Below are 22,790 nucleotides of genomic sequence, written 5' to 3' on the forward strand. Positions count from 1 at the left end.
ACCTTTCCGGTGAAATTCACAATCCTTATATGGTGCCCGTGTCTGGGCTCCCCTCCCCAGCCCCATCTTGAACTTCATTTCCCATGGCATCCTGCACATCAGTTCACCTGCATCCCCCAGTCCCAGCAGGCTATCATCTCTGCCTAAAAGGCTGTTGCCTCACTTCTGCACCTCATCCACCCCTCCTCAGTCTTCAAAGCTCCACTCTAAGGATATCTTTCCCATGGAAGTTTCCTGACTGCTTGGCCCAGCTGCCTATGTTAGAGTGCCAGTACCTTTCTCTGGTAACACTTTTCACAGTTGGAATTTTTTATTCAGTTGTGTGTGTTTTCCCCCCTAATGTCTAACTCTTCTGCCACCCTATAAGCACCATGAGGGGTGAGACTATCTTTTTATTTCTTTTTTGTTGGGGAGAGGGTACAGTGCTCATTGCTGGCTCCTCAGTAAATATTTAACTGGATGGATGGATAGATGGGAGGACAAGAGGGAGGATGGATGGATGATGGATGGGTGGTTGGAAAGGAAGGAGTGATAGTTGGATGGATTAAGCTAATCCATACATGTCAGGTGGCCAGGAATTAAAGGATCCTTTCTACAAAGGTTGGCACAGTTGGGGCATTTATGAGTCTAGAGCAAACTGGGTCCTCTTACAGGAGGAGCATAGCTAGACATTGGGGTAGGATTCCACACCACTCTTAGTTCCTGAATTCAGAGCAGCTCTTGAGATTTGGGAAACTATCTTCTACTTTGACTATCAACTACTTAGATGGAAGTGATCATCTCAAAAACCCATGGACAGAAGTGCTTTCCTCTCCATCCCAAGGAACAACCACTCTACCACACCGAAAAGCAGAGAATGGACACACTTAACATAGCCTGCACTGATATCAGGGTGCTTCCAGGAAGGAGTGCTGTTATGGTTTAAGAGCTGTTGAGTGGATATTGGTAACAGACACCAGGGGCTATCTATCATTGTCACACTTTATAAATATTACCTAATTACTTAATCCTCACTGTCTCCAGGCAGATAGACATAGTTTGATCTTCAAGGCCAACTTAGCAACCCTCCTACCGCTTTGGCTTTTCTTTGCTCTCTAGAAAAATCTTCCCTGACATTGGGTTTGTTTGTGTAGACACTGTGGAGCTTGTGAACAGGAATCTGGAAATTGATAAAGGCCAACATCATCCATCCTCCCAGAGCGACACACTTCCCATCTCCTTCGCTAACCGGCATTCACGGCCTGTGAAGCATGAGGCTCTGAGATGTTCACGTGCATCTCCGTGGAGTCACAGGAGGAATGGGGCTGGGAGACAGACTATTTACCTTCGCCATTCTTCCCACTGATTATACCTCAAACAAACACGTGCTAGTTGAGGCTGGTTTTCTTCAGGTACGAGGAAGGCGCAGAACCCTGGGCTTTCTCCCACCTAAAAAACCTATCACCTCCCCCGTTCCTGGAGCCTGATAATCAAAGACCCATCTGTAAAGGCACAGTAGTGGGAGCTTGTGTTGAGTCCTCTGGAGGCATTTTTTTCTCTTGCCTTCCCGACCCAGCCAATAGTCCTTGTGGCTACAGGCTTCACTGTTGAGTCCTCTTATCAATGGTCTCATGATTCCAAAGCAAAGGTCTGAGTGTTTGAAATGAACATCTTGGCTGCCCCATTTCAAACCTTTGCCTGTGTTGAAAAGGTGCTGTCTACACGTCTGACACTAAACGTTAATAGGTATCAGCGACTGCGAGGAGCCTTGCAGTTTCTCTGCTCATGGGCTGCCACTAGCAAAGCCTTCCCAGAAGAGATGAGCCTTTTCAGTGAGGAATGAACTAACCACTTAAAACCTGAATTCCAGCAACCAGCCAGAAGCTCAGTCTCCTCAGGGCGTGTGAATCCATATGTCAGAGACCAAGGGGGCTTGGTCCTCCCTGTGTGCTGAAAAGGTAATTGCCACCTGGGTCCACCAGGGGTGAGACCCATTCAAAGCCTGGTGTCTCCTTGCAAGCGGCAAGCTCCCTGTTCTCTCTCCCCTAGGGTCCTCTTGGCCAGGCCCAGGAGTGGCTACTTGAGGCCAGTCCCCAGGGAACAAGAGACCCTGGAACCATCTCATTGAGGACCATCCTAACAAAAGGGCCACTTAGTGCAGATGCCCATCTGGAGGTCAAAACAAGGTTGTAATCCAAACAGCGGAGTACATACTCTGAGCCACACTGAGATCAAATAATAGGAAGATACCAAGGAGAATTCAGGAGATTTAAAACTAACAAGGGGACTGTTGTGCAGAAGCCAGGACTGTCCTTTCAAATCTGATACCCAGCGTTGGGGATATCTGTAAGAGAAAAAATTTTATATAGGGACCAGATTGAAACAAAGGGATCCTACCTACTGGATCATAATCATCTAGAATCAATGACTAACCCTATCAGTGTGGGTCATTAGTTGATCTCTTGATGTGGCTATTGGGATCACTTACAAAGGCAGCTCATGGGATCTTAGATCTTGGGTGATTTTTAAATAAAAAGTCTCACATCGCTAAAGGCAGCTATAAAACTCTAGGTGGCCCAGGCATTTCCTTGTCATCAAGAAGACCATCACATCCTTTCAGTGGTAGGAAATAGGAGACTCAGCCAGAGAAAACGCAGCTCCAACACTAGACCTGCACCCTGGTATCTGGCTCAGACCTCCATTTGGAGCCTGTGACCAGAGCAAGGCAGAAGGAGAAGGGTAGAAGTCAAGTGGTATTTCTGGAAAGGATGCTGTGCTCATTTAAAGTGGGCTAGGTCCACTTTGCCCTGGTGGCAGGAAATCACAGCATCTTCAACCTGAAAGGGAGGGAAGGGGGGCCCTACAGTACATGGAGTCCAGTCTACCGCCCTGTGAGAAGCAGCTGTCGTCAAGTGGAGCTGAGAACATGCATCATTCTGAACTTCGCCACCTCCCTTAGCGCCAGGCTGAACAATGCTTTTTCCTGCACAGGACATGGACAACTCCCATGGCCTTTAACTCTCAGAGGAAGAGGGATATCACACACACACACACACACACACACACACACACACACACACACACAAACCCCTCCAAGGAGGTAGGAGACATCAGTAATAGTATAATGTGGGAAAGTCAAACCCACATGCTTGGAGGGCTAGAGAGTTGAATTTCTGCTTCAGCCTTCCTGGACACTGGCGGTGGCTGCTGCTGCTGCTGCTGCTGCTGCTGCTGCTACTGCTACTGCTACTGCTACTGTATTTCGTGCCTGTGGCTCTGTTACCCGCATAGCAGAGATAGCGGATAGGATAAGAATGCTTTCAGATTTGCTGTCTTCCATGGTGAATTGCCACACAGAGCATCTAATCCTCAGTTGTTGACTGAGAAACTGACTTGCACACCATGGTTCATGGGAATGGAGGGGATGCCATTGTGTAGTGTAGGAAAAAAAAAAATTCACAGATAGATGAGAAAGACTTACAGTTCTCCCTCCTGTATTGGAAAACCCCAGTTCTCCATCTCCTGTGTGTGTGTCCCTACTTTTATACTATGGAACATCTTGCTTTTTGGCCCTTCTGGTTACCAGATGGGGGGGAGGGGTCCCCACCTAGCAGTACTGTGACACCAGCTGGATGTCCCACAAACTTAACTCAGTTCTGCTACTATCTCCCTGGAGATGGAGTGTCAGATCCCACAGATTCAGGGCTCAGTACCAAAAGATTGTGTCCACCCCACATCAGATGCCAGTCACAAGTAGTAGGTCCCCAGATTACCAAAAACTTCTGTCCAACTTGGCTACAAATCAGAGGCTCCCACCCCCCCCCCTTCATGTTTGATTAATCTGCTGGAGTGCCTCACTTGGGGAAACACATAATTACGCTCACCAATTTGTTAGAGCATATGATCAGGGATAAATGATTCAGATGAAGAGGTACATAGGACAAAGTCTGCGAGGGTCCCCAGTGTAGGTGTTTCTGTCCCTTGGGAGTTAGGAGCCTGTTATCACTTAGAGATTTATAGGAGTTTCAGGAGCCCTGTGTCAGGGATGTGATCAGAAATAAACATTAGAACAAGAAATGCTCCTAGTGCTCTTATCGCTTAGAAAATTTCAAGAGAAAAAAAAAAAAAAAAAGAAAATTTCAAGAGTTTTAGGAACCCTGGGCCCAGGAACCCGGGCAGAGATGAACGTATAGGTTTTTGGCTATCCCATCACCGGATACTGTTTGCATTACTTAAGACACCATAGGTTTAAACAGTCATCCTTGTGCTTGACGGAACGTGGGGCCACCATGCACCAGAGTCTCTCCCATCATGAGACGGTGGCTGTCTGGCCAAGTCTAGCCTTCAGTAAGACCCACCCAGGGGTGAATTCTGTTAGCGACCCTTTCTCATTCTCTGCTTGCCAGCCACACTAATTTTCTTTCCACTTTTCAGTAGCAGGGCTTTTGTACAAGCTGGGTTTTTTTCTATTAGACAAGCTAAGCCTTCTTCCTTCCTGTTCACTTCATAAGCCTTACTCTTTTTCAGATGTCAGTTCAAACATCACTCTGCTCAGTAAATCTTTCCTAACCAATCTCCCAAACCTGGGTCAGGGTCCCATATTAAACCTTCCTACAGGGGCACCTGGGTGGCTTAGTTGGTTAAGCATCTCTTCAGGTCAGATCATGACCTTAGCATCCTGGGATCGAGCCTGTTGTCAAGCTCCCTGCCCGACAGGATGTCTGCTTCTCCCTCTTCTTCTAACTCTCCCCCTGCTCGTGCTCTTTCTCCCATTCACTCTCTCAAATAAATTTATTTAAAAAATCATTTTTTGGGGGGGAAAAAAACGCTTTGTACAGAATAACTGTAATAATTTTGTAATTACATAACCCTTAATGCTGGGAATATTTAACAGTTTGGATGCCATGGACCCCTGCAGCCATCTGGTGAATCCCATAGACTTCTCATATTGATGGTCTTTGGATGCATTAAATAAAGTAAAATAGATTACCAAGGAAGCCAATTATCCTCAGATATTATCAGAAAAATTTTTAATTGTAATATAGTAATTTATCTGCTTCTTGATGAAGGCATTAAATTATAAAATCTAGCAGCAGGTCTAATAACCATTGTAATTTTGAAATAATAATGAGCATGAAGGAAAATTTGAGATCTTGGCAACAACTGTAATCTAACAGGAATATATCTGTGATTTCTTTTGCTGATGTCTCATAGGTCCTGCTAATTACTACTACTGCACTTTGTTGCAAGCATTTGAAATGTAAGGCAATGATGAATTTTAGTTAGACATCACTGAAAATAAAAGTGTATTTTTTTTCTCATCCATGTTCACAGATTTCCATGGATTCTATCTAAAACCCCAAAGAAGCCCTACGTTCAATAGCTCTATTTTAGAGGAGTTAAGTGGTTGGTATATTTCTCTCTCTGGGCTATAATTTCTAGGAGGTCAAGGACCATGTCGAGTTGTGTTCAACTAGTTCCCAGTTGGCGTCCTGGTACATAATAGGTGCTCAATAAGTATTTAAAATAGCGATTCTTTACAGCACACTTCCTATACATCGGTCAGAATGTGCTCGTGCATTTTGTACATTTATCTTGAAAGTTATACCCATGCTTTATCTAAGACCATACAGCTGGTATGTCCAGAACCAAAGCAGGCTGCCTCCAAAGTGAAAAAGGGAATGAATGAGCCTCCTGGGTCTCTGACTCTAAAACAGGGATCCTGATGGAACCAGGAGCCCAATAGAATTACAGAGAGGATTTCATGGCATGGTTCATGAAATGCACTAACTCAGCCTAGAGCCAGGCTCATCAGATAGGACTTGTTACTATTGCAGCATCAGCATGGAATGACACAGGGTAAAGGCCTTGGGGGTGGGCGCCCTGCACTGCCCCATATACTCCCAGTGTCCCTGTGATGGTTTGAGGGACCACAAACATAGACTGCATTTCTGATAGGGAGAATGGTGATAGCTTCATCCATCCAGGGCTTTGAAGGATTTGGAGGTTGGAAGGATCTGGAAATTGTCAAGAGACCTTACAGTCTCCTCTGTCGTTGAGAACGGAGAGGATGGGGAAGGCCGAGTGCAGAAGGGGGCTGCCGTAGTGACACATAGTACCTGTGTGGGACGGCGCTCGCCTTTGAATCCTTTGAGTCACACTCCTGACACTCATGTTACCATCTTGTAGATAGGAGAATCGATGGAGGAGGTGTGTGAATAGAAGGCTCATGACCTTCCCATGGCTCTCCCACCGCCCACTCTGGTTTTGAGTCTAACGGCTTCGGTTCTAGTTCTGAACCTTTCTCTCTCTCCAAGTGATTGGCCCAGCCCTATGACTTGGGCTCTCTGAACCCCATGTCCTCATCACCTTTAATGGGGAGAATAATTGAACCTACCTCTTGGATTTAGTATGTGTGCATGGATTATATAGATGAGTGCACGGAGCCTGGCCCTCGGCATGTGCTTGGCAGCTGGCAGCTCCAAATGGACATTAGTCAGATGTCATATAAACCAAAAATCCCAGAGCTGAGGCCCAGCATCATTTGATTTCATCTTTCCCGATTCTGGCCCTGTCACTGTGCTGCTTCCCTTTTGTGAGCTCTTGGGCAAGGGGGGTCATGAGGGAGGGGACACCCCAGGGCATGAGGATTCCAGTTTTGAAGTCCTACATGGTCTGCTTTGGGGGATTTCATGTTTACCTAGGACTCTTTGATTCAACCCTTCACAAAGAAAAATCCTTCCCTGAGGCCATTTCTTTGGAAATTTCCCCTACAGGACTCCATTTTCAAGGGTTCTTGAGCTGAGCTGGGAAGATGAAGAAGTGACAGGCACTTAAGCTGTGTAAGGCAAGTGAGGCTCCCTGGCTCCGTGCCACCTGAGTGGGTCTCCTCTGCTCCAGGAGAAGATAGTGCTGCTTATTGCCCACTTTCTCTGCCAGGCAGGTCCCCACGACACCACCCTGTGCAGTAGATGACATCACAGATTCCCCCCCATCGCTGGCCCCCAGCTCCAGGCAGCAGCATGACTTCTGTCGAAAGCATTGTGAAAAGTGAATCTGCACCAAGTTGCTGTGTCTGAGCACAGCTGTCCTTTGACTTCTGATCAGCAAAAAGCCTGTTGCCTGCCGTGTGAAACTCAGGCTGCAGGGGTGCAGGGAGGAGGCTCTTCAGTAGTTTAAGGCACTTGTAAGTTACCACCAACGTTGAAACAGAGGCTGTCACATTAGTTTATCTAACACCCAGAAAGGAAGAGGGGTAGAGGTGGGGCTGGGGGGGAACTAGCATTTTCTAAGAACCACTGAGAAAATATCCTTGACATTGATTTAGAATCAGAGGACCTTGGGTGCGCTGCTAGAAGCCTCTTCATTATTTAACGAAGTCTGGGATCATAATTAAAGGTGGTTCAGAATGTAGGCAGAAATTCTCAGAGCTGGCACCGAGCATCATCTGAGATGCCTGTGTAAAGCAATCAGACACCGGTGAGAACGTAATCAGGCCCCTGAGAAGGGGAAGGCTGATGTCAGAAGCACCTCACAGGGGAATATTTGTTGAAAGAGCCAGGTACAGTGCCTCCCGCATGGTTAAAAGGCTTCAATTTTGTGTAAAAGAGGACTGGCCCACTCGGTGTGTTAGGTACAGCTTGCCATGTCTGTTGTCGAGGGTACTGGGCAACCTGTTGTGTGCCTAGGAGAGTGCTCCTGGCTGCTCATTTTAGACAGGTGGGAAACTCCGTTGGCCATGGGGGCCAGGCAGCTGTGGATGCAGTGTGTGGGTAGAGGCAATGGGGAGTGGTGGGGACTGTGGCAAAAGTAAGCACACCACCTGTCACTCTGAAGGGGAAGCTGCCTTGCTGTTTCATTGGATGCAGGCCCAATTTAAAAATCCAGCAGTCTCTGTAAAATATGCCAATTTTTAAAACACTGTGTGGGCCCAGCAGCTTATCCCTGTATTGGCCACTGGGCCTGAGCCTCACAGATTCTTGTTCAGCCTCATTATTCTCTATGAGCCTCACCCCAACCCTGTGAGGAGGATATTGCCAGGTATCAGCACCCATTTTATAGATGAGAACACAAAGGTGTGGAGGAGTCTGGCCCCAAAGCCCAGGCTTTATTATACCAGCCTTTCCAAACTGTTCCATAAAATTCCTTAATGCTCTGTTTTATATTTTGAATTTTAAGGAGTTTTTTTGGAGAGTTTCCATCACTGAACAAAGCAAACAAAACTTGGAAATACAGAGCTCAGTAATGCACTGTCTGCTTATTTGCCTGTCGTTTGGAGGGCATCTGGTCACTTCACCTCCTGCAGGCACTGAGTGTACTGGGAGTTTTGTCATCTTTGTGGACTGCACATTTTTTCCGATTGGCAAACATCCCCTCACGAAAGGTGTCCCCGGGGACAGATTGTGTGGCACCGGTTCCGTAGATGAACTTTATTAGTGGTCCTGACTGAAGAGCAAAATACCTTCCCTGGTTGTTTGAATGAAATCTGAGGCCCTACTGGGGGCTCTAGTGATGAAGGGTGTGGTCCTTGCCCTAGAGGTCACCAGGACAGAGAGATGGGATGCTGATGGGGACATGTGTGACGGGCAGGTTGAGGTGGGAGTGCAGAGACCGTGGAGGAGAAGTGTGAGGCTGAACCCAAACCTTTAAGGAGACTGAGTTGAGGGTAGGGGGGTGTTGCTGGCCAGAGAGAAGGGTGGAGGACTGTGAGACATGGGATGGGTGATGACACACAGGACCTTTTCACCAGGAGAATCAGGCACTTACTCTGTCCACTCAACATGGCATTCATTCAGCCACTATTGAGGGCCTGCTTCGTGCCAGGCTCTGCTGTAAGCACCAGGGATCATGTGGCAGACAAGACAAAAAAGGTACCGGCCTCATGGAGTTTCCATTCTAATGGGGAAGTAGATTATTTATTGCAGATAATCAGTGATGTCAGTAATATGATTCCACATAGTATAAAGTGCTAGGAAGAGTCTCAGCTCTTTCAGGCTGTGTTGTGGGGCAAAATTCAGTGCTAAGAATGCAAATGTGGGTGGTAAACATCCTTCAAATAAAAGTTTGGCCTCCTTTTATCTTCCCTATAAGAGATCAGCAGACCACTGACCCATGAGCCAACATGACCACAACCTTTATTACCACCATGAGCTAGAAAGAAATTTTTAAAAATTTTAGACAGTTAAAAAAAAAAATCAGATTTCCTAACACATGAAAATCCATGTGTGAACTGTATTTTTAGGTTTAAATAAATCGAGTAGAAAACGACTAATATAGATGACTTGATATCTATATGGTAGCTGTGCAAGTAAAAATAAAAAGGAGAATCCTATGAAATAGGAAGGTGGGATGCCTGGGTGGCTAAGTGGTTGAGCATCTGCCTGCAGGGAACCTGCTTCTCCCTCTGCCTGTGTCTCTGCCTCTCTCTGTGTCTCTCATGGATAAATAAATAAAACCTTCTAAAAAGAAAAAAGAAGAAGAAATAGGAATGTTGTGTTCATGAATAAAGTTTTATTGGAGTACACTCTCGCTTATTGCTGTACATATTGCCTGAGCTGGTTTTGCACTTGAAAGGCTTGAGTTCACTATTTGCAGTGGAGACTGTAGGGTTCAAAAAGCTGAGAATATTTGCTCTCTGGCCCTTTACCAAAAAAGTTGGCCAGTGCTGTTCTGGGCCTTTCTAGTACTCTGCAAATACTGTCTCCAAAAATACTGGCCCAGAAAAACCCTCCCTCCCAGGGAGGTGGTGGAGAGAGATGGAGAGGTGTTGGGGCTCCTCAGCCTGCAACCCCCCTGGCTCTGTGCTCGGTATGTAGTCTGGGGCAAGTGTGGACCTCAGGAGACCTCTCGGTTACTGAATTTCCACCCGAATAGATGGGCTCCTTAGAGGCCAGACCTGGCTCTTTCCTGAGCTTCACTCAGTATTTTCTAGTACTTATATAGAAACGATGTAGCATCGTATGTCAATTCTACTCTAATAAACAATTTTTTTTTTTTACAAAGGTCCCATTGGACAAAAATTCTCCCTAGGTGTCACATGATCCCCAGAGTCTCCAAAATGATAATCTCAGCATTTAAAAAGTTAAGTGCTAGTTTCAGACAAAAGGCTTTGATTTTAAATTGTATGTATATTCTAGTACATGAGACAGTGGGGTTCTGTACATCTTTGTGTGCATTCAAAACAATGATAGCAAGCTTTCTTCATTGACAAGGAAATATTTTCATGACTAGCTGGGTAAAACACAACAGTGCAACAAGTATAATGTAAAAGCATATCCCATGTATATCAAACTGTGTGTGCTTTTACCTGTGAATCAAGAGATACCTGAACATGAGATCTCCAGAAAGTTAACAAGTCTAGATTCTGGGATCTTGGGTGATTTTTTTTTTTTTTTTAGCTTTCTTCTTTTTTTGTATTACTTGGGTTTCCTTTTAAAAACATTAACATGAATCATCTTAATCAAAAGAAAAATCCAGCTATTTTAATTTCAAAGAATAAATAAGAATGGTTGCATCCGCATGTGGGTGATAGAATTATTTATGTGGTTGTGATGTAACTGTTGGAGATATGTGCATCCCCCTACAGCTCACCACTAATTGGAGCAGAGGAGTGATGTCTTCAGAATAAGAGAGATTAAATAAGAGTATGGTAGGAGGTGAGAAAAGAGGTAGAAATCAGGATTTCTGACAAGGGTCATCATTGTGAAGGATGGAAACTTCCCAGTGTATGAATCTCCTTGGTTCATTATTGGCACCTGGAAAGATGGGGTGTAGATCTTTCCCAGTCTTGTCCACACCCCCACCCCATGCTTGGTCTGGAGAAACCACCAGCCACTGAAGTTGGGGTATTTAAAAGTGGTATGTTAGCGGCACCTAGTGTCCTCATCTTGTCCCTGCACCCCAGCGGCTCGCTGGAAGCCTCCCTCCAGATTCCTCATTTGATGTCTCTGCCCTGGTGGCATTTGCGCGGTGGGCAGGGCAGCTCGATGCCTCCCGGGGTTCTTGGGGCAGTGGGAATGCCTCATTAATTTATGCCTTCCTTCCTGTCTCAGTCATACAAAGTGAAGCTCTGCGGCTGAAGCATGATTTGGCAGTTGAAGAGCAAAAGGATGCCTCCCTGTCAAAACCAATCTCTTCCCCAGCAGTTGGGTCCTTAGAGCGGGGCCGTGCTTCCCTGGCAGGAAAGCCTTCCTGCTACGTTGAGCAGCCTTGGGCTTGGGGCCCTTGGTGAGAAAATACGGGCGACTGGTGTGCAGCAGGCTGCTTGCCACATAATCGATCTTCTGGGAGAGGCCGAATCCCAGCCACGGTCCCCTGACTCAGGTTCTCCACTGTTGCTCACCTCCTGGGCCCAAAACCCGAGTGTGGTCCTCACCGCCCTCACTTCGCCCTCACACCCTTCGTAGTCCAGCACATCCCCCCACCCCTCAGTTCTACGTCTGTTTCCTCTAGAACCTGCTGTTCTCGTACCCTCTCCCTGGTGTGCAAGGCTGGCCCTCTGCAGCACCTCTTCAGTGCCTCCCTCTCTCACTCCTTGCTCATTCTCCAGGTCCTTCTACCTCGAAGTAGAAGCTCAAGGGATCTTGAAAAGTGCAAACCTTCTTGCATCATTCTCTGGTTCAGATATTTTTTTTGGTAAATTTATTTTTTATTGGTGTTCAATTTGCCAACATATAGAATAACACCCAGTGCTCATCTCATCAAGTGTCCCCCTCAGTGCCCATCACCCACTTATCCCCACCCCTCCACCCACCTCCCCTTCCCCCACCCCTAGTTCGTTTCCCAGAGTTAGGAGTCTCTCATGTTCTGTCTCCCTTTCTGGTATTTCCCATTCATTTTTTCTCCTTTCCCCTTTATTCCCTGTCACTATTTTTTATATTCTGGTTCAGATCTTTCTAGCAGCTTCTCAGTACCTGTAGGATCAAGACCAGACTTTGCATCTGGGGTGTGAGGCCTCTCACTCCAGCTGCACCCATCACTGCTTGCTCTTGCCTTGTTCTCTGTGCCTGGATCCAGGCCTTCTGGCTTCCTTCTGGCCCCTCAGGCCCTGTCCCTGCTCTAGTTCCTCGAGCTGCCCTCCCTTCCTCCCTTGACTCCCACCTCCTGTCAGCTCTCAGGCAGATGTGCCTTCCTCAAGGGAGTTGTTACCAAAGCCTGAGTCAGATCCTCCCATAACATGCTTGGAAAACACCTCTTATCTCTCGTCGCATCCATCTGTGCTGTCTGGGTATGTAATACCAGCTTCATGCATCATTCCTGACTGAACCGCCATCTCCCCTTGTAGACCACTGGTTTCAGCTGGGTGCAACTGGCCTTTCAGGGGACATGTGAGGACCCTTTTAGTTGTAACTTGGGCAGGGAGTGCTACTAGTAGAGATCAGGGATGCTGCTGAACACCTTGCAGTGCACATGACAGCCACCAAGAGCAAAGAATTGTCTGACCCATGGTCAGTAATGCTGAGGCTCAGAAACCCTGCTGTAGACTCTAAGCCCCATGGAGGCAGGAATGATAGCCACTGGGAGAGAACGCATTTGAAGGCCTTAAATGTCACACTTTTAAAGGCCAGCTTGACAGTGTCAAACCTCGAATGAGCTTGTCTGTAGATAGATGTAGAACCACCATGTCCCTTCAAATCTGCCAGTCACAAGGAGTGAAAAGGAGAATTTGCCTGGCTTTTCCTTATGCCCTACGTCAGGGTCATTACATGAGATACTGCTGGTCCAGAGGAAAATCATCCCTGTTTTTGTGTCTTTGCTTTGAAATTATTTAAAGTCTCATTTTAAATTGTATTTGTTCATACTCTGAACTATTCACAGTAAAATTTCTTTTTTTTTTTTAAGATTTTATTTATTTATTCATGACACACTCACAGAGAGAAAGAGAGGCAGAAACACAGGCAGAGGGAGAAGCAGGCTCCATGCAGGAAGGCTGACATGGGACTCGATCCTGGGTCTCCAGGATCACACCCTGGGCTGAAGGCAGCGCTAAACCGCTGGGCCACCGGGGCTGCCCCACAGTAGAATTTCATCTACAATTGTAGTGTGTTGGAATACCCCACAAGTCAAGTGGCCTGGCTTCTTCAAAAAAGTCACCATGGAAAAAAGCCAGGGGACTGTAATAGATTTAAAGAGGCTAAGGTGTTCTGACAACTAAATACAGCATGAGACTGGAGGGGGGAATGGCTAGAAATAATCATCGCACACCATTAGGAAAGTTTGAATATGGATTATATATCAGATAATATTATTTTTTAAAAGATTTATTAATTTATTTGAGAGAGAGTAGGAGCTGGAGAGGCAGATGGAGAGAGAGAGAAATCTCAAGCAGACTCTCCGCTGAGCAGGGAGCCTAATGTGGGGCTTGATCTCACGACTCCAAGATCATGCCCTGAGCCGAAACACAGTTGGACACTTAAGCCACTGCGCCACCCAGCTGCCCCTCAGATCATATTATTGAATTAATGTTAATTTTCATAGGGATGCTAATGCTATTATGGTTATTGTCTTAGCTCAGCCTGCTACCACAAACTACCATAGCCTGGGTAGTTTATAAACAACAGAAATCTTTTTTTTTTTCTCACGGTCCTGGAGGCCGGCGAGTCCAAGATAAGGCATGAGCAGATCCTCTTTTGGGTGGGAGCTGGAGTCCTGGTTCATAGACAGCTGTCTGCTCACATGGTAAAGGGGTGAGGGGATTCTCCAGGGTTTTTTTTTTTTATAAAAACACTAATCCCCTTCACCATGAGGACCTCCCCAAGGCCCCACCTCCAAATACTGTGACCTTAGAGATTAGGTTTCAGCAAATGAATTCGGAGAGGGGGATGCAAATGTGTAGTCCAGTGCGGTTGTATAAGAGAACGACCTTATTCTGAGGAGCCACAGGCCTGAGTAGGAAGGAGTGAAGAGTCAGCATGTTTGTACGACTTGCTCTCAGTGATTTAGCAGGAAAACAACCGTGCGTGTGCATGTGTGCATGCATATATGTGTGTGTATGTGTGCACGTGTGTGCATTTGTGTGTGTGAGAGAGAGGGGTGGGGGAGAACACAGAGGCACAAAAGATTCACAGCAGGTGAACCTCGGTGGCAAGTGTACAGACGTACTAGGTTTTCGGGGCTGGGATGTTGGAGGCCCCAGGGGCAGCGGGGGGGCCTCGTGTGCTGTCCGCAGAGCCCCTGAGCGTGGCCGTGTGTTGTCTCCAGTCTGCAGCTCCCCACCCATCCACATGAAAGTACAGCCCCTGAACCAGACGGCGCTGCAGGTGTCCTGGAGCCGGCCGGAGACCATCTACCACCCACCCATCATGAACTACATGATCTCCTACAGCTGGACCAAGAACGAGGATGAGAAGGAGAAGACGTTCACAAAGGACAGCGACAAGGACTTGGTAAAGCCTCCCGGTTGTGTTCAGAGCCCCCCTTGCAGTTAGGAGAGGGGTCCCTGCAGGTCTCTTTGCTGGGCACCGCGCAGTGCACCTCATGTGTATCTCCCAGATGCTCGCTGCCCATGGGGTGTGGGGTGTGGCCACCACCCCCGGGGCTGTGCTCCTAGGTGCAGGGGCTGCCTGCGTGGGAGTCGTGGCCAGAGTCCACCTGGGCTCCCATCCACCCTCACACTTGCTTCCAAAGGACACCTCCAGGAGAAGCAAGGTAATTTCTTTGTAATCAGGCTTTTTGCAATGGACTGCTTGTTCCTTCATTATAAAAACAACTAACCGCAACAGAAAGCTCCCAGTCAGCCCCTTTTAGTGGCTCTGATGATTGTAAATATTAAATGAGGTGTGCCAGTACACGGCTGGTCCTGGCACATAGTAAGTGCTCGATAAATGAAGGCTATTATTACGGTAATTGCCCTTCCTCCTCCTCTTCCTCCTCCTCTTCCTCCTCTTCTTCCTCCTCTTCCTCCTCTTCCTCCTCCTCCTCCTCCTCTTCCCTTGCTGGTACTATGGTCACCTTCACCAGGCAGCTGTCCACTGTCCCCACCACTCCCTCTCTCACATTCGATCAGCCTTGCACGTGACCATTTGATGCTGGACGCCTGCGACCATGTGGTTTTTGAACCTGTGTTCTCAGACTCCCGACACTGTAATATCTGACCTCACTTTGAACTGACCACACCCAGCGTAACTTCTCATGTGAACATTTATGTAAATGTTTAGTGGCCAGGACCCAACAGGGCCCTTCAGAACAGATGTTTGCAAATGCTGTCTTCTCTGCTGGGAAAGCACACGCTCCCCAAAACCATGAGGCCTGAAGTCTTTGCATAGAAACTCAAAGTGACACATTTGGGCTTGAAAGTCTTGCACTTATTGTTAATCAAAAAAAAAAAAAAAAGACTCTGGCATAATGAAACCATAATTGTATGTGCACATGAAAAATGCAGTAGCACCAAGTGGGGTTCTTAATGACGGTTATCACTTTTTTTCGTTCCCAATACAGAGTCCCCAGGGCCCATTCAATCAGTTATAGAATAATACTTTTCATATTCTTTTAGATGAAGATTCTTTTACTTCATTTCCATTTATATTTTCAATTTCCCCACTAGACATTGTTATCTGGGTCACATTAGGGAATGATGAGCTTCATGAAATCAGAGAGAAATCTATTGAAAGGCACCCAAGGTTATGATGTGTTTTAACCTTTCTCTCATCACTACTGGAAGTCCATAAGGGATTTTTCTCTTTCTGGAGTAAAGATGACTTGCGTTAATCAGCAGAAACTGTCTAGGTGCTTCTGTGGTTTCTTGTTCTAAGTGGAAAATAATTAAACACACAAAGATAAATAGATAGCAGCTGGGAGTGAATTCTAATAAACCCCTGCATAGATGGCGCAAAGATTTTGCTCCTAACGAAGACAGAGCAGGGGTCAGAGGTTTAGAGCATGAGGCATAAATTGGTTTCAGAGAAAGGGAAAGATGGAGAGAAAAACATGCTTTGACAGCAAGTTCCTTTTTATCAGAATTTTCTAAGGGTGGCTATTTTCTTTGGAGACACACAGAATGAATTTCCTTAATTCCTCAAGAAGTCAGGAGTGCTGACTTAGTGGCAACAAAGTGCTCTCTAACTTACGGTGACCATGGCACAATCTAAAAGTAACACTTAAAAAAAAAAAAAGTAACACTTAACTAAATTCGTGAAGCATTTTCCAGTTGGCATCCTTCTTTCATGGCCTCCCTGCACACCTGTGGGGCAGGTGTTACTGCCTGCCTTTTCCAAAAGAAAGAAATGCATCTTCGAGTGAAGTAACTTGACTCCAACCCAGTGCCGTCCCCAGGAAGCCATCGTGAGGCAACGGCAGCAGGTGTAGCCAGTCACATTTGCACACATTTGCACATTTGCACACCTGTTCAAAGTATTTCATTGACCATGTCGGGGGGGGGGGACCCACTCAGTGGTTAAGTTCCCAGAGCTGTTTTCCATACTTGGCCCAGAATAGACGTTTCATCATTAGGAGGTCTTTGAAAATCAGTTGCTTTTGTTGTGTGTTGTTTCAGGAAGTAAGGACTGCCTGCTTTCTAGGTATTTTCCATTTTCTCATTTTCAGAGGCTCTTGGAATAAAGTTTTGAGGAGTGCGGATCTAGATTTGGCTGGTGACGCCTGACTAGGGATTGACAAACATTTTCTAGAAAGAGCCAGATAGCAAAATCTGGGGGCTTTGGAGGCCATAAGTCTTTACGGCAGCTACTCAACTCTGCCATTGTGGGGTAAAAACTGCCACGGACAACAAACATGTAAATGAATGGGGTGTATCTGTGTGCTAATAAAACTTTATTTATAGAAACCGTGGACTGGATTTGGCCTGTAGTGACCTCTATGTTAGACCAGGGACATTCTTTCTGTTGTCTGGTGTGGAATACCTGTGAACAAGCTTTGCATGGCCTGTGTTACAGAGCATTTACAATAAACCTGTGAGGTCGCCACTACTCTTTTCATTTAACACTTGAAGCTGAGGCTGAAAGGCATTGAGCAACTGACTTGGAATCACCCAGCTAGTGAGGGGTAACAAAGGAAAACCTCATGGCATCTGGTCACTAGTCAGGTGATCTCTTCTGGCATCATGCCCCCTATTCTCCATCAGTCGAGGTATAGCAAGGCCTTCGAAGTGCAAAGAAACCCACACACCAAGACTTTTGTCATTGATATTAAAAACTCTGCATGGTTCTGAAAATTCAATATACTTGATAATTATAGTTTATAGGAAAGGTCTAGTAGTTACGGAAGAAGACCAAGCCTTGTGAGCATAAAGAAGGCTAGAGACACGTTCCAAGCCACAGTCAAGATGGATTTTGCTGCGACGTTATCCTGCACGTGTCTGTGTTGAAAACAGATTCGCAGCCAGCTATTTCTGAACTTTCTTTCCTTTCAAAGCGAGCCTTTGGTCATTAGGGAAGCATCATATCTGTCAGGCTTTGCCGTGGGACCCTGGAACCTGAAAGGAATACTTCACATTATCTTAGGTTTGAGTTTAGAAGGTAAAGCGTGCACTGGCCTTCAAAACCCACTCACTGCCTTTTCATTCTCCACCTACAGAAAGCCACCATTAGCCACGTGTCACCTGATAGCCTTTACCTGTTCCGTGTCCAGGCCGTGTGTCAGAATGACATGCGCAGTGACTTCAGCCAGACGATGCTCTTTCAAGGTAAGGCCGGTTCCTTTCTTCTCTGGCCCCCCGTGCCCCTGTGCTCTTCCTTTCCTAGGCTTTATCTTTTTTTTTTTTCCTGTGAAGGTGATTGGACAAAAGAAAATAAACCTGGCCTAAGAATCAGTGTGGGGTTTTAAATCACACCTGAAATGCCTCAGGAATTTAGGTCTATCTTTTAGGTTGGGGGTTTCATAGGCCAGAAGAAGAGCGAAGTGTTGATTATTTTTTTGACTATTGATATTTTTCCAACGATGGGAAACCAAGTATTTGTCTAACACTGTCATTACAAAAATCACGTCCTACTTATGTTGTAGAATATTGTCTTTGGATTTCCAGCCTCACTCACTTTGCTAGTCTCTTAAGAACTAGAGCCCAAATGTACAGCACACTCTTCTGGCTTGCAAGCCACACAAATAAGCTCCTGCTTGCAGGATCCTTGAGCTTCTTGAGAAATAGATGCATATACCTACTGCTAGGGAGTCTAGTAGAAAGTTACATGGCCAGGACTAGGGTAAGGCCAGAGAGGCATTTACCCTGGTGCAAAATTTAAAAGAGCACCAAAAAACTCAGTAATCAAGATATGTTATATATATTTTTAAAGATTTTATTTATTTATTCATGAGAGACAGACAGAGAGAGAGGCAGAGACACAGGCAGAGGGAGAAGCAGGCTCCATGCAGGGAGCCCGATGTGGGATTCGATCCTGGGACTCCAGGATCACGCCCTGGGCCGAAGGCAGGCTCCAAACCGCTAAACAACCCAGGGATCCCGATATGTTATATTTTAATGAAATTTTTTTTAGAAGTAAAATCAGTGCAAAAAGTTGGTAGACAAAATACCCAAATTCTAAATGAAGATAGGATCCATGTTGTCTTACTTGCCCCAACCTAATCACAGCCCTGATTCCACTGAAATATTATTCACAAAAATAGGCAGCCAGGCTATGGGCCATGGTTTGCTGACTTGATGACATGCACCAAGACCAGCATGGAGGGAGGGACCAGGGCATTGGGACTTGCTCTGCCAGCCTGAGGTCCCCTCTGATAAGGTCCTTCAGTTCCGGCACCCCCAATTTCAGAGAAACCTACACACCAAGCCAGTGGTCCTTAATCTTTTTGAGTCATGGATATGATGAGGCCTTTGGACCTTTTCCATAGAAAATGCCAGAATTTTGCATACCATTTCAGGGGTCCCATAAAGCCCACATACCTGGGCCCCTCCCAGAACAATTATCTCTGAACCTCTGCAGGTAGGGCCAGGAATCTGAGTCCTAACCAGATGGCCCAGGTAATTGGCCCGCACAGTGAAGACAGAAGTGCCAGTCAAGGGGCAGCCTGGGTGGCTCAGCGGTTTACTCTGCCTTCAGCCCAGGGCCTGATCCTGGAGACCCCAGATCGAGTCCCATGTCAGGCTCCCTGCATGGAGCCTGCTTCTCCCTCTGCCTGTGTCTCTGCCTCTCTCTCTCTCTCTCTGTCTCTCTCTCTCTCTCTCTCTGTCTCTCATGAATAAATAAATAAAATCTTAATATATATATATATACATATATACATATATATAAGAAGTGCCAGTCAAGAACCAAGGCCCAGCAATGAAGGCCCCAAGTTTGAGTCCTACTGCCACTCACTGTTTTTGGGACTCTGAGAATGTTTATTAGCTTCTCCAAGCAACAGTGTCACAGTCTGCAAAGTGGTAGTATTGACAGTATCGACCTCATAGGGACCTCGTGAAATGACACGCGGTAAAGCATGTTAAGTAATTGGTACCAGAATGCCTGGTACCAACTATAAATATCCCCTTGATATTAGGTTTGATATAAAAAATAATAAATGATGAACCCAGGATAAAAAGTTCTCCAGCCTTAGATTCCCTGAATGGACCCTTTCTAGCTTTATAATTTGGCCTTTAAATATTCTTTGCTAATGTTCACATTATGTCACCCTTCCATTTAAACTAATTGAAAATGAGCACGGCTGTATTTTTTTTCACACATAAATCACACTCGCCGCGTCCACCTGTGCCCTGAGTGTCTTGGCGGCTCTATGTTGAGGAGGGTCCACGGGCCGAAGCCGGGTCTGCGCAGGCCCTAGGAGAGAGAGAGAGAATGGGAGGCCACAGTGGGAGCTGGCTGAGGCCGGGGCCCTTGGAACTTTGGACACATAAATCATGATTAGGCCTCCCATGTGCTCCAACCAAGAACCTAGAATCTGCAGAACTGACTTTCCTGATTAATAGGCCACTGAGCTTGCTGGCTTCTGCGTGGACTTTGAAAAATTAAATGTTTGTAATGTAATGTAATTCAAAAAGGCCTTGTCAGCTATAAATTCCAAACATAGAATATTTAAAATGTCTGATCACAGAGACTTTTTGGAAATGGCCAGTGTCTCCTTTGTCTACAGACTCACTTTGTTCAGAGGTGGACACGAGTTTACTTGTTTTATATATTGGTGTCTGTCCCTGTATGTTCACATAGGGGCATGGATCTTCCATGAGCTCTCCCCGTGGTAGCTTTTAGCATCTTCCCTACAGCATCCAGCAGGCAGTGTGCACCTCTTACTGGGAGCCAAGTGCGCATTTTGGCACAGTAGGGCCCAATGTACAAAACTGATCAACCATTAGGACTTAAGTCTTTAAAGGGAAAGGAACAAAGCTTAAAAAATTTCAGAGAAGCCTTGTTCAGAATAATTGGGTTTCCCAGTGATGAAATTCACATCTGGTTTGGGAGCATGGGGAAGCCATGTGGACTCTTTACATTATAGTAAATATAACACTGTTTATGTTCTGTATAACATAATAAATGTTGCATATTTGCCTCAATGTGGTAAATATAATAACAGTAATAATAGCAAGAGGAATCTGTAGAATGGCTCACAGTTACAGAGCATTTTCCCATAAGTTAATGTCATCTGACCCCATGGCAGCTTGTAATGTACATAGTATTTTACAGATGGAGAAATGATTATCTGTGTAGTCAAGTAACTTGCAAAGAAATCACTTGTCTACTAAGCAGGGTCTGAATTTCTTTTTCCAAAGCCTAGTCATTTATACACAGCAACAGACCACCCCTAAAGAGTAAATATTACCCTCTACCCCCAGTAACTCAACAAAATGGATGAAAAGATTGATGGCTACATGTTCAAAGCCTGTCTGCAGTTCTCAGTATTTATGGAAAATCATGGTTCTTGAGCTTTCTCTCTGAGCCACATACCCATCAGGCAGCCTGAAGCCAACGGATCCTCTCAGCATGGCTTAAAATAAATAAGCATAATACATAGAAAAGGGAACCAATTATGTCCAAATGCAGTTGTCAAAATATTTTAAACAAACAAATTTGGAATGTAGTCATGTATGCTTTTTTTTTTTTATTATTAAAGCATTGAATGACAAGCAGTGGGTCTGTTGGCTACTGTGATTTCTGAGTAGTGGTGAACATAAATGATCCTCTAAGATAGCAATGACAATTACAAGGCAGCATAGAAATATCTGACTTAGATCAAGAGACAGCGTCACAGGTCCTGCTAGTGTGGCTGAGATTTGTTGCCTGCTTTCAGGGTGGGAGGAAGTCCACATGTCAATGAGAGGGTGGTGGGAAGATAGGTGCCTTTTTTTCTCTTGTCCCTGAACCCCATCGGGCCCATGGGCACCAGGTGAAGGGCTCCTGATCTGAACGGCCCTGGAGAAACTTCCTTCCTAGTCACCACAGCTTGAACTGACCCGGTGGAAATTGCCAAACATCAATGAAAAGCCTACGTGCTGAGTTCTGTTTAGTTGCTGGCCTTAATCAGAGCCCTTTGTAAAGGGCAAGTAAACCAGATCTCCTGGGAGACCTGTCTTAACAAAGGGAGGGGGGTACACCTCTCGGAAGCAGCTCGGTATCGATCCTGGAACAACCATAAGATGGTTGGGGGTTATAGTTAGTCCCTGGCAAGCGCTGTTTGCTTCCCAGGCTGCTGTGTTTGACCTGGTTGTACTGACTTCTAGAGGAGTCTCCTCTCCATGTCCATCTCTTTACACGTCTGACTTTCCAATTGTGCAAAATGAAGTGTATCATTAGGTCAGGGGTTGAAGATCCGGGTGCCCCTGGGGCCACACAGGGAGCCTGTACAGAGCAGAGGAGAGTTATCCATGCGAAGGTAGAGATCCTCTGTCCATACCGAAGGGACATGAGGGATGCTCAGGCCCATCAGGAAGGAGAGTTCAGTTTTACTGAGTGTGAGGATTTTCCAGGATAAGCAAGAAATTGTGTGTGTGTGTGTGTTTTTTTTTTTTTTTTTTTTTTTTAGATTGAAAGCTATTGCAACAAATTCAGTTTTTAAAAAAGCTTGCAGGCCAAACAAAAAATGCTATCAGTCATTTGCCACATCTGGTTTAGGTGAAATCTTAACAAGTACACATTTATTTTGATTTTAGCATTTTTAAATTTTTTTTTTTTGCTTATTTTTCAGCACCATGTATATATATAGGAAGTAAACCTTGAGTTTATATAACAGTACTATTTTTTTGTGTGTTTGGCGGGTTTTTCTTTTTAATTATACTGTTTCCTATTATTCACAATACTGAAGCAACTCAAATGTCTACCAACAATGACTAGATAAACAAAATGTGGTATATTCATACAATGGGATATTATTCAGCCTGGGAAAGGAAGGAAATCCTGACACGGGTCCAGCATAGATGAACCTCAGACATGTGAAATGAAATAAGCCAGTCACCAAAAGACAAATATGTATGATTCTGCTTTACATGAAGTATCTAGAGTAGTCAAACGTAGAAATAGCAAGTAGAATGGTAGTTGCCAGGGGCTAGGAGAAAGGGGAACATGGGGATTATTGTTTAGTGGGTACAGAGTTTCAGTTTTGAAATATGAAAAATTGCTGGAGATTGGTTGCACAACAATGAAAATATATTTAACACTACGCAAAAAGTGGTTAGGATGGTAAGTTTTACGTTATGTGCATTTTACTACAATTAAACGTCTTTTTAAAGTTAAACTGTTTACAGAACTAACAGCACATGGCCAAACAGAACTGCAAGGAGCAAACACCAGAACGAGTATTATGGGGGTCATATAAGAATTTGGCCAATTAAAGCAATGATGGCGATATCTTATAGGGCTTCAAAACTTAAGTAGAATAAAATGACAGTACACAAAAGGTGAGGCAGGCAAATAGAGTTA

General features: G+C 45.4%; 1 protein-coding gene across 3 annotated transcripts in view; it reads left to right on the forward strand.

Moving 5' to 3' along the window:
* PTPRG (protein tyrosine phosphatase receptor type G) overlaps window positions 1-22,790 on the forward strand; it is a 701,064-nt gene that overhangs the window by 577,277 nt on the left and 100,997 nt on the right. For all 3 annotated transcript variants that reach the window (XM_041764114.1, XM_041764115.1, XM_041764112.1), the window contains exons 9-10: window positions 14,179-14,363; window positions 17,506-17,614. In XM_041764114.1, the coding sequence (XP_041620048.1) occupies window positions 14,179-14,363; window positions 17,506-17,614 (294 nt within the window). The remainder of the gene's footprint in view (window positions 1-14,178; window positions 14,364-17,505; window positions 17,615-22,790) is intronic.

The sequence above is a fragment of the Vulpes lagopus genome, chromosome 7 (genome assembly GCF_018345385.1).
Source record: "Vulpes lagopus strain Blue_001 chromosome 7, ASM1834538v1, whole genome shotgun sequence".
NCBI classification, from domain to species: domain Eukaryota; kingdom Metazoa; phylum Chordata; class Mammalia; order Carnivora; family Canidae; genus Vulpes; species Vulpes lagopus.